At 47.2% G+C, this 12,868-nt stretch overlaps 1 protein-coding gene across 2 annotated transcripts in view; it reads right to left on the bottom strand.

Annotated features, from left to right (window-relative positions):
• FER (FER tyrosine kinase) overlaps positions 1 to 12,868 on the bottom strand; it is a 1,023,934-nt gene that overhangs the window by 580,039 nt on the left and 431,027 nt on the right. For both annotated transcript variants that reach the window (XM_085632578.1, XM_085632580.1), the window contains exon 10: positions 3,786 to 3,878. In XM_085632578.1, the coding sequence (XP_085488704.1) occupies positions 3,786 to 3,878 (93 nt within the window). The remainder of the gene's footprint in view (positions 1 to 3,785; positions 3,879 to 12,868) is intronic.

The following is a 12,868-nucleotide window of genomic DNA, read 5'->3' as shown; positions in this document are numbered from 1 at the left end:
AAAACTGCACTCACAACCCATCCTGGTAGCCTACTAGTTGCATTTGGTTTACAGATCCTGGGCACACAGTGCACTTTACTAGTGACTTACCAGTAAATCAAATATGCCAATCATGGGAAACCAATCTTACCCGTAAATCAAATATGCCAATCATGGATAACCAATCAGAATCACAATTTACACAGGGAGCACTTGCACTTTAGCACTGATCAGCAGTGGTAAAATGCCCAGAGTACCTAAAACAGCAAAAACGAAGTCCTGCACACAGTCAAAAATACAGGCGGCAGAGGCAAACACACAGGGGAAACCACGCCAAGGATGCCAGGTCTAACAATATGTATCACTGGTTGGGAAATTGATGACCGGGAGGCACACTGACCTACTTCGGGACACTAAGCAGGATTTTCAAAAATAGTAGCGGCCCACCAAAATTAAAAAAAATCACATTAAGGAAATACCTAAAACCATACTGCAACAGCCAAGTGTTTTGGCATACTCTCTTTGCAGGAAAAGTAACTGCGGCTGTATAGGATGAATTTCACAAATATATAAAATATTTGGCATCCAATTATCATATCCGTTGAGTTACCAATATTTCAGTAAATACACTTGAACAACTGAGAAATATGCCTTGCCTGGTGTTGCCTCTGGATGACAAAAAAATTAAGTAATTTGTAACTCATTCATTTATCCATTTAGAATAAAAGTGCACTCTCTTGCAGATGGGCTCCTGATGCAAACCACAAGACAAGGCCCCAAACTATTTCAGCTGAACAAACTATAAGAGCTATATCAAGAGTGCCCTCCAAAAAACAGCCTTGACTAAGTAGGCATAAAGCTAGAGGTTCAACTGAGGAAGCAAGTACTTCAAAGTTAAGAGAAAGTGAGTAATACCATTGTAAAAAACCTTATTTTATGGAGCAGTAAAAAGTTCTGAAAACCCAAAGAGCGTGTACAAGTGCATGTTTTGAGACAGGAGTGCAAAATCGTAGATCAAATCCAGTTGTAAGCGCACTTTGGCCAAGAACAATATAGCTTTGCAAAGTGTTAGGTCACTGGTTAATTTCTGAAAGGTCTAGAATGAGTCTGTCTATTTAGTACTTCCCAAATAAAAAACTGGGACAATGTTACTACATGGGCTACCCATTTTTAACCTGCTGATACGAAGGACGAGATACTGACTTCCTCTGAAATTACAAATACATCAAGGGTCTTTATTGGAGAAACTGTGGCACTGAATGCAATTAACTATGCATCTGATGTTTGTGTTTTTGAATATTTTTATACCTTGATAAAAGTCTAAAGACATCACAGTTGTCTTGGGTGACCCAATTCCACGCAACACCGCTGTTTTAATTTTGGGAGTACATTTTTGAAGAAGGAAGGTTTTACTAATCCGGATACAATCCTATTAGCTCGTTTGCTGCTGACTGCCAAATTAAAAATGGTGAGCTACTGAAAAAAGCAAAATTACCTTTTGATAGCTTCCTGGGCGAAGAGTCAGTATTCTCCAGGCTATGGAGATGCTCTCACATTCCATTACTGTTTGGGTTTATTTGACAGCACCTGCATCACTGGTTGAAAGAATCCCTGGAACTACGATGAATTTGAGGGATCTCAGACTAACTTGGAGAGAGTGAAAACTTTACACTAAGTACCCTTGTGAGAACGTATTTGTACAACCAGAGGACGATTTAGGGATCTTTGCTGAAATGAGTAAAGAAAATCTGTAAGTTAAATAGCACATTTATTCTCAGTCTTCTCAGTAGCTACTTTTAGGTTTTTTGGGGTGGAAACGTTTTGGTCCATCTATAGCTGAACCTACTGACTACACTTTCAATGGGGTGCATATCATGTTTACTGGCTCTTGGTTATTGTTTTGCACGATCCTGTTACTGAAGATGTAGTAAAGTCTTGATTAAAAATTAAACTTACATACTTGTGTGAGGGGGTATAAAATGATCCACTTATCTATTGGTTTTCTGCTGCTGTTTGGACTCCACTCGTAAACCTGCACTTGGCTACTCTCTTTTACTGAATAGCATCTCTTTCAGTGGATACAAGTGGAGATAAGGGTCATTTTAATTAGTAGTGGTCATGAAATTTGATATGCCCCTGTTGTTTGTTGGTACACTCCTTAATTTTAATGGTCTGTTCTTCCTTTGTTGTAATCTATGTGTCGTTGCTCATTGTGTTTCAAGTTAGAGAAACGCGACTTGGGAAGCTTCAAAAGGATTGCGAGCATGTGATTTGACCCATTTGCATTGTACACTATTATGGTAATGGTTTACATTTATGAATTACGTTTTTAACATCTTTTAATAGGCTTGAATTTACCACTAAAGGATAGGTTGTTTAGCAAGTGCATGCTATTATTATGAACAATAAGACAAATATTTCCTCAGAAAGTTCCCTAAAATAGGCCGAAATGCTTTGCTTGATCATTTAATGTAAATTGTGAAAAAATAGGAGTTTGGAGAAAACAAAAAGCATTCACCCAACATAAGAAGTCAAGAACCTTCATTTGCAATACATGTGTAAATTCTGTCTGAAATGTATAATGGCTGATAAAGGTGTAGGAACTTACAACTAAGAACTCATTGCACACGAATAGGTCTTTTGGTGCATTTAATATATACAATCCAATGCTACCAAAACTCAAAAGCACAACTCAAACAGTAGATACCATCCCAGTCCCTCAGATCCTGTTGGCACGATAAAAGAGCTAGACTGAGGGCTGCAGCTCTCAAATGAGGTGTATACGGAATATGCAAACATGCAAAGGAAGATATAGATTTTTCATTGCCTTTTGTCCCAGGAAAAAGAAACAGTTATTGCTAGCTGGCAGTGAAAGTAGCCATTCAGTCATATGATCTGCGCAGGGGCTCTTTCTTTGGACTGTGCATCATATTCTCAATGGGCACATGCCCCAGGGTGACGCCCGAGGAAAGCAAAATAATTAATATTTAGTGTTCACTCCTACCTACCGGCATCTGCTCCTCAAGTCCCCTGGCTGCCTTATGTGGCATGACACCCCGAGCTTAAAGTGGCACCCCACTACAGAGTAAACATGGGAGACAAAAGACCATGCTTGTCAGGAACTATTAAGAAGGGACTCTCTTACCTGGGGACCAATTAACAAAAATGTTAAAACAATTTTGGCAGGTATGTAGTAGGTAATCTTTCTTTATTGTGCATTTGATCCCTTTAACGGGTAGCCCATAATATGGCAGTTAGAACAACCCATCAATTATGTAACAAAGCTTTCAGAGAGTGAAAAGGAAAGAATTTGCCGTGGATTTTGAAGCATAATGGCAAAATAAAAACCAACACAACGTGATTCGAAGAGGAGAAAAGGGCAGAAAAGAATGACTACCTGACAATGTACCTATTAAAAAAATGTGCATTTATTTGTACGAATAACTGAACAAAAAGCGAAAGCGTGGGTTGGTGAGAAGTTATGGAACACTATAAAAATCTCTTGATAACTTTGCTTGTTAACAAAATGATAATTAATAATGCTTACAGTAACTTTCAAATAATTCAGCAGTCCAAAGTAACTTGGATTTAGTGTTAATGCACACTGTATTTTGCTGTGACTCTAGAAGTCTGTTAAACAACCACTATATCTTTCAGACTATTTACAAATTATTTACAAATTCTAAAAGCTAACAACAAAATGAGAACATGTTTACTAGCATATAAACTGAAGCACAAGACAATAATGAACAGAAAAGTAATTTTAGCCATCAAATTACTTTCTAGACTTGGTAAATTCTACTTACCGAGGATGAGCCCAACATTGACTTTGGCGATCTTATAATGCCAGCTATGGAGTGGCGAAGAGTATCAAACTTTGAAACACGTTCCTTCTTCTCCTAACCAGAAAATACATAAATAACTGTCATATCACGAAGAAAAGGGCCAGCTGAAATAACTGAATTAGCTGATAACTTTGTATAGGTGGTTTGTTTTCCTGTATGCCAAATACAATTTGATGTGTTTCATTCACTGACTGGAGTTTTTCTGGTTTTTTTAACGCATCATACAAAATCACATTTACACTCCTACAAAGACGACACGAAATTCAGGTCAACACTAAACAAAAGAATTCTTGGCATACCAAAGAATTCAGAAATTATAATAGGTGGGTATTTCAACCTTCTTTGAGATATTATTTTAGACAGGATGTTTTCATGCAATTACACAACTAGTAAATGTTACAAATAGGTGAAGAATGTGTGCTGCCTAAATAAACTAAACAATGTCTGAATACTATGCAGACTGACTGTTAGAAATGGGAGTCTCTAGTTGGCAGGATGTTACCCCATCCAAACAGGGACCCTTCTTCCTAGCCAGGATTAGGGTGAATACACTTTTAAAATAACCCCTGCTCACCCCCTTGGTAGCTTGGCACAAGCAGCCAGGCTTATCTCAGAGGCAGTGTGTAAAGCATTTGCACATAACCAACGGTAATACAGTGAAAACACTACAGAAGGACACCACACCAGTTTCAGAAAAATATCCAATATTTTATCTATGCAAAACAAGACCAAAAACGATTAAAAAAAATCCACCATACAGTTCTTATAAATACCAATGAGCAAAACTAGACTTACAAAATAAGTTACTTACCTTCTGTAACGCATATCTTGTGGATACAGTATCTGCCTGTGGAATCCTCACCTTTTGAATTACCCCTTGCACCAGCATTCCACGGAAACTTTTCTCTTAGCTCTCCCACGTCGACAACGACGTCACAATGGCACGGCTCAGCTCGCGACTCCGTATGACGTTATCAGAGCCATAAGAAGACCTCGTCAGCGTGCTGACATCAGTTCCACCCATTTTTTCCTTGCCTTCGAGGCGAACGAGTGGACCGGCAACATAATTAGAGTATACACAATACACACAGTATATAGATAAAAAGGAAAAGCTCAAGAAAGAAAGCATTTCCTAACAACCAACAAAAGACAAACAAAAGACATAGGAAAATAACTATGTCAAACAATGACAACTTTTTCGGTATACGAAGGTGGACAAGGGGGAGGAGAGTGGGTCAGTGAGGAATCCACAGGCAGATACTGTATCCACCAGAAAAAAGGTACCAAAGGTAATTAACTTGTCCTTCTGATGAATACATCTGCATGTGGATTCCTCACCTTTTGAATTGAATCCCACAGCAGTCCCGCTCCCAGAGGAGGGTGTCCACCTACTCATACCAAAACATCCTGCATCACAGAACGAGCAAAATGGCCATCCCTCCTTACTTCAGAATCCAAGCAACAATGCTTCACGAAAGTGTGAAGGGAGGTCCATGTTGCAGCCGTACTAATGTCCACTACAGCAACCCCTCTAGCCAAAGCAGATGTGGAAGACTTAGCTCTAGTAGAATGAACTCTGATACCTTCAGGAGGCTCCTTCTTGGCCAGGGCGTAGCATATCTTGATACACAAGAGGATCCACCTGGATAGCTTTCTCTTGGGGACGGCTTTGCCCTTCATCTTCCCCACAAAGCCAACAAAGAGCTGGTCGTCCAACCTTGAGTCCTTGGTTCTGTACAAACAGAAGCTGATCGCCCTTCGAGGGTCCAGGCGGTGAAGTCTCTCTTCCTCCTTGGAAGGGTGAGGGGGAGGATAGAAGGTAGGCAATGTAATAGACTGTCCCAGGTGGAAAGGAGAAACCACCTTACGCAGTAAAGCAGCCCTGGTCCTAAGAACCATCTTATTTATTTAAGAGTTTTATATAGCACTAGCTAGACCTGAGGGTATCAGAGCGCTTTATAGCACTATCACAAGAAAGATACATTTACACAGTAATATGTACAGTGAGTCAGGACGTATCGCAGAATATCTTTGAAAAGAAAAAAAGAAAGAGCCCATTGTCCTTCATAAGATATCTTAGCGTAGTAGGGTGTCCTGTGTCTTATGACGTTTCACAGAAAAGTCTGATGCACTGTGGCTCTAGGCGAGATTAATGAGGTAAGGTCATTAGTGTCAGCGTGTCTGAGTGCTGCTATGGGCAGGCTTCAAAATAGTTAGGCTTTAGCTATCCATTCGTGAGAGATTGATTAAGGAGGAGGTCCTTGAGCTGCCTTTTGAAAATTGGGAAGGAGGGATTGGTCCTGATATGGATTGGAATGGAGTTCCAGATTTTTGGCGCTTTTCTTGCGAAGGAGCGAGATGCGGTTTTCTGTTTGTGAGTTTTAGGAGGGATAAGGAGTAGGGTGTTGGTACTCCTTAGGTTTCTTGTCTGACCGGCCTTCTGGAGTTTTGAGGCAAGCTAGGCGGGATTTCCTGTGTGCAGCGCTTTGTGTGTGAGTCGGGCAGTTTTGAAGCTGGCATGCATTTCGATTGGGAGCCATTTTAGCTCTCTAAGTGCAGGCGAGATGTGTTCATATTTCTTGACTCCGGTGACCATTCTAGCTGCTGCGTTCAGAGTTGATCTGAGGGTAGCTAGGTGAGATTTTGCTGATCCTGTGAGGGTTGCATTTCCGTAGTCCAGTCTTGACAGCACCAGGGATTGAGTGGCTTGTTTGAGGTCATTGGGGGGGATGAAGGGTTTTATTTTGAGTAGTTTGAGGTTGAGGAAGGTGCTCTTTGCATTGTTCTTGATGTGTTTACTCATGTCTAACTTTCCAGGGATTGAGTGGCTTGTTTGAGGTCATTGGGGGGGATGAAGGGTTTTATTTTGTTGAGTAGTTTGAGGTTGAGGAAGGCGCTCTTTGCATTGTTCTTGATGTGTTTACTCATGTCTAACTTAGGGTCCAGAGTGATTCCCAGCGATTTTACAGAATGATCTGGGGTGGGGTTGAGATTGAGAGCATCAATAGCTTTTAACCAGTCGGTGATTTGGGAGTTCTTCTCCTTGTTGGAGATGAGGAGGATTTCTGTCTTGTCTTGGTTTAGTTTCAGGTGGTTATGTGATAACCAGTGCTGGACTTCTCTCAGAGTGCCATTCAGTCTCTGAAAGTCTTCAATGGAGGAGGTTTTCAGATAGATCTGGGTATCGTCAGCATAGAGGTGGAAGGGAATGTTGTTTTTTAATATGGTGGTAAGTGGTTCCATATAGATGTTGAAGAGCAGTGGCGAGAGAACTGATCCTTGTGGGACACCCCTGCTAACAGGGAGTAGGTCCGACAAGAAGTTTTTGATTTTTATTCTCTGGGTGCGGTTTTGTAGAAAAGAAGTGAACCATTGTAGGACCACCTCTTCCGCTCCAACCCTTTCTTTGAGTGTCTTAATGAGAAGTATGTGGTCAACCGTGTCGAAAGCTGCCAATAGGTCCAGAAGTATGAGTAGGCAACAATGACCTGTGTCAAGAGATTTGTGCATATTGTCTATTATATTTAGGATCGCTGTCTCTGTGCTGCATCCTTTTCTGAAACGCAAATGGAGGGGGTCAAGAAGGTTGGTGATGTCCAGGTGTTGGGTAAGTTGGCGGAGAACACATCTTTCTAGGATTTTCTCTAGGAGAGGGAGGTTGGAGATGGGTCTGAAGTTGTTCAGATCGTTTGTGGCGGAGCCCGTTTTTTTCAGTAGAGGTGTGACTTGGTCGATTTTGAGACAATCTTGTCTGCATAGTAGTGAAAGGAGGCTTAGAACTAAGAGCCTGCAGTTCACTTAGCCTACTGGCCAAGGTAATAGCCACCAGAAAAATAGTCTTGAAAAAAACAGCCTCAAAGGGCAACTATAAAGAGGCTCAAAAGGAGACCTCATCAGAAATGTAAGAACTAAATTCAAATCCCACTGAGGCATTATGAAGGGAGGGGGGGGGAATCCTATTGGCGAGGCCTTTAATGAACCGCATAACAATGGGGGACTTAAACAAATATGGCTGGTCCGGCAAACAAAGGAAAGTCAACAAAGCCATCAAGTAGCCCTTAACCATCACCACAGCGCAACCTTGCTGGGCCAAAGAAAGTGAAAAACTAAGACATTCCGATAAATGGGCCTTTTAAGGATCAATGGACCTCTCACCACACCACTTCACAAATCTGGCCCATCTAGAAGAATAAACAGATTTGGTGGAGTGTCTCCTGGACGATAAAACAACATCCACCACATCCGATGGGAGAGAGAAAGAACTCAGGCTGCCAGTCCAATCTCTAGGCATGAAGGTGCAGGCTCTGGAGGTGGGGGTGCAGCACCTGCCCTTGCGACTGCAAGAGAAGTTCTGCCCTCAGAGGGAGACGGAGCGGAGGGTGCGATGAGAGGTGAAGGAAGTCGGTGTACCACACCCTTCTTGGAAAATCCAGGGTGATCATTATGACTTGGGCCTGGTCTTGGCGAATCTTCCTCAGAACCCTATGAATCAAGGGTATGGGAAGAAACGCGTAAAGAAGCCGAACGCTCCAATCCAGTTGGAATGCCTCCTCCAATTATCCCTGCCACTGCATCGGATACTGAAGACTGCAGAATAACGGGCAGTGCGTGTTCTTGCAAGTTGCAAATAGGTCCACCTGAGGAGACCCCCACAACCTGAAGACGCGGCGAACCACCTCAGTGTGAAGCCTCCTCTCGTGGCAGGCTGAGTACTGCCGGCTGAGTACTGCCGACTGAGTACTTTCAACATTCCAGTCAGATAATTTGCAACTACACAAATCTGATGACCCTGAACCCAGGACCAGAGCCACAGAGCCACTCTGCCGAGACAATATGAACCTACCCCTCCCTGCTTGTTGATATACCACATCAGAGAGGGCACCAGGTGAGATTTGGGTACATTTATCGAGAAACCCAAGTTGAACAACAATTTTGTTGTTACTTGCAAGTAACGCAGCACCATCTCTGGCGACTTTGCTTTGAACAGCCATTCGTCCAGATAGGGGAAAACCGGAATCGCTGACCTTCAGAGATGTACTGCCACCACAGCCATCACCTTTATGAAGACCCGTAGTGCGGAAGTGAGACCGAACGAAAGGACCGCAAACTGGTAGCTTTGAGATCCCACCGTAAAACAGAGATACTTCCGATGTGACTTCAGGATGGGAAGATGAAAATACACATTCTGCAAATCGATCAACACCATCCAGTCTTCCTGCTGCAGCGCCAGAAGAACCCGAGCTAGGGTCAACATCTTGAACTTTTCCTGCCTGAGATAAAAGTTTAAAATCCTGAGGTCTAGGATTAGCCCCAAACGACCGTCCTACATGAGAATCGGGAAATACCAGAAGTAGCAATCCTGAACATACTCCTGCTCTGGAACCACCTGTAGTGCACCTTTCTGTAACAAAGCCAGAGCCTCTTGCTCCAGGAGCAGCAGACCTGACGAGGAGGGTAAGGAGGTGGAAACTCCAGGAAGGGGAGGTTAAAAGGCCGGATCGGAGGGTGTGGCCAAGACCTCGATGGAGTAGGACGTGCGCTGCGAGAGCTCCGTCCTCCAGATGCCGGCCAGGGGCTATTTTGAGCTTTCAGAGGCATGGGGGGTGCAGTCGGTGCCCCCCTCCAGCGTGCTTTAGCTTTCTGCATATCCTGGTTGGTGCACCAGGGTCCTGCTGGCGACGATAACCCCAGAGAGAAGGGAAAGGCCCGCCGCGACGCTCCCGCCCGCCATCTTGCCGGGGGCCGCAGGAGAGACCTACGTCCTGCTGTGGGCCCGGGACTTGCGACAGATCTGGTGGATGGGGTACGTGGTGCTGCCGGGGTGCTCCTTTTGCCCCGACGGCCTGTGTCGGACTGCGCACCTCATTGGGAGCCCTAGACAACCAGTGGCAGCTTGAAGATGGCCCTGTGTGGAGGGCCGCGTGGCGCCCTACGCCTAGAACCTGCCAGCGAGACACAGAGCTCCCTGAACGCTCATTGGCCCACGTGGGGGGCCCAGAGGTGAGGTGGGCTGCGTAAGGGAACCGGCGGCGAGTAGTGACTGCGGGACCCAGGGGTGGAGCAACACAGACCTATCGCTGCATCCTACGCCAGCGCACCCCGGGTCCCGGAAACACACAGAAACCGGGAATACTTAGTTGTTTCTCTCCCCCCTGGACTGTGCGGATTGAGTGGGGGGAGATTGGATACCTGCGCCAGAGCGACCATATCGACGCTGGGGCCCTGCACGGCCTGTGTCCCCTGCCTGAGCCCGGAGTAATGAAGGGATCGGGTCTGTGCAGGGGCTGCTTTGCAGTGCTCTCCTTTGGGCCGACGGTGAGGGACACGCCCTTTACCATCCTGACTCGAAGCACAAATTCTGGGTAACAAGTACTTTGCCCACGTTGTTCCGCGGCCCTCCAGTGCACCCTTGGGGCCTGCACCACGCAGCAACCGGGAGGCCCAACTTTAGAAACCCCACCTCACACACTGGCAACGCTCTACAGGGCCCTGAGCATTATCGTCGCTGGGCGCTAGAAAATGCCTCTTTCATCCTCCCCCCTGGTTCAAGTGTGCTGCCCAGGGGGCAGACGAGATGACTGCGCACGGGGACCCCACTGCAGCTGAGGGGTTTTGATTGATCTCAGCGCTTCTGCCTGGGCCTGGAGTGACGAAGGGCCTGGGCCCATGTACTGACTGACCCCCTGCAGCCACGCTGAGCATCGCCAACCGAGCCTTGATAACGCAGCTCCATCCTTCTCCGCTCCTTCCTAAGGGCTTTACCTGACCGCCCGGGAGAGGGAACGGTCGGACATCTTGCATGACCAGAGCTGTGCTGCACCTGGGGGCCTCCAAACAATCCCACCTGAGCCTGGAGTATTGAAGGGCTTGGGCCTCCACACACGCAGCTTCCCGGCAACCACACCGGCTACAGCGCGCCTCTGGGGCCTCCACCACGCAGCAACCGGGAAGGCCAGCTCCAGAAACTTCACCTAGCAGACTAACAGCGCTCTACTGGGCCCTGGGCATTGTCGTGGCTAGGCGCTTGTAACTGCCTCTCTCCTTCTCCCCACTGGCTTCAGTGTGCTAGTCGGGGGGCAGATGAGGTGTCTGCGCGCAGGAAACCCTGCTTCAGTGGGGTGGGGGGGGTTTGATTGCTCTCGGTGCTTCTGCCTGGGCCTGGAGTGACGAAGGACCTGGGCCCATGTACTGACTGACCCCTTGCAGCCCTGCTGAGCATCACCAAGTGAGCCGTCGCCTGCCTTGACACCACGGCTCCCTACTTATCTGCTCCCTCCTAAGGGCTTAGCAAGACCGCCTGGGAGAAGACGCGGTCAGCCATCTTACACAACCAGAGTTGTGCTTCTACTGGGGCCCTCCAAGCATACCCGCCTGAGCCTGGAGTATTGAAGGGCTTGGGCCTTCACGCAATCAGCTTCCTGGTCTGCACACCCGCCTGAGCCCGGAGTATCGAGGGGCTCGGTCCTGACCACAGGCCACCCTTTGGGAATCACTTTGGATCCTGCAGCGGGGGGCGCCACCCCCAACGTTCTGGGCCGCTCCCTCTTGATCTCCCTCCCGAGAGATCCCTGACAGCAAAGTACCCTGTCGGTGGCAGTGGAGTCCCTTTGCTGGACGCTAGTGAGGACTCCTGCGGGCTGGGCACCCCCCCTGCCAACGTCATCTCCCGAAACAAATCGGGGAAAGCCGCGGTACAGCCAGCACCCAAGGACAAGTCAGTGGCAGATCTGTGAGCCAAAACTACTCCGGCGACTACACAGGAGGATTCCATGATGGCCGCCAAGCCAGAGTCCGCTGAAACCATCCCCATCACCCAGGCCTTCATGTCCAATTTCCTCCAGGAGATAAAATCTAAAATCAGCTCTCTCAAACTGGAGGTCAAAACCTACCTTACGGACATTTGACGTGATGTTACTGAAATCGGCACAAGAGTTGACGACCTTGAACGCTCCCTCGACTCACGAACGGAGGACCAGGAGGAGCTCTGGCGCCGCGTGACGGTGCTTAGGGAACAACATGTCAAACTCCAAATTAAGCAGGAGGACTTAGAAAACAGAAGTCGCCGGAATAACCTCCGCATACTGGGAGTTCCACGCAGAGCGGAGGGTCAGGACATCATGTCCTATGTTGCAGACCTCCTCCAGGCGGTCTGCGGAGACGACGCCTCTCCTCCAACGCTTGACCGGGCACACCGAGTTGCACCTCACGTGGGAAAGCCAACCTGGTTCCTGACATACTGACCCGTGTCCACTTCTTCACGGAGAAAGAGGCGATCCTACGGGCATCTCGGACTGTTTGAAGAGTTGATGTATGAGGGTCACCGCATCCAAATTTTTCAAGACCTCTCCCCGCTCACCCTGAGCCACTGCAGGGACTTGAAACCTGCGACCGTCAAACTGTCCAACATTAAATACCAATGGGGCCATCCCTTTGCTCTGATCTTCCAATGGGAGGGAAAGCGCAGGTCTCTGAGATCCCTTAAGGAGGCCTCCCAACTGCTTCGCATCTCGCCTGAACCTCGGCCCTTCACCCCTACCTCTGCTGACTCTGAGTCCCGGACTCCTCTGCGTCCAGAGTGGTCAACGGTACAGCCTACTCGCACTACAGCCTCTAAAGCCAGCGCAATGGCACTCCAAGCCAAACAAGACATTATCCACCATCTGAAATCAATAGAGGCCTCACAATCTTCGGAGGGAGGGAGCTCAAAGTCGGGGCCATCCTCCCTTCTGGCTCAGGCGCTGGGATGGTGGTCCCTTGATGGGATGTGCTTTCTTTGAAGTGGGAGGGAACTGCCTCTTCCTCCTGCCGACCCAGCCTCCTGCCTCCTACGTGAATGTTTGACTTTGCTGGGGATGCCCTGGCACTCTGGCCATCCCCAACGTCTTGTCCCCTGGGGGCTCTCCACAGACTGACCACTGCGACATGATCCACAGCCGGCTGCCACCCTCTTGATCGTCCGTAACTGTTGGGAGGCTTTCTGAGGGATGCAGACTTCTGCTCTTTTGCCGTCTGCTGTGCTGCACAAACATGGTCTTGTGCTATGC

This window comes from Triturus cristatus, chromosome 2_1, assembly GCF_964204655.1.
Source record: "Triturus cristatus chromosome 2_1, aTriCri1.1, whole genome shotgun sequence".
NCBI classification, from domain to species: domain Eukaryota; kingdom Metazoa; phylum Chordata; class Amphibia; order Caudata; family Salamandridae; genus Triturus; species Triturus cristatus.
This window is presented reverse-complemented; position numbering and strand designations above follow the sequence as displayed.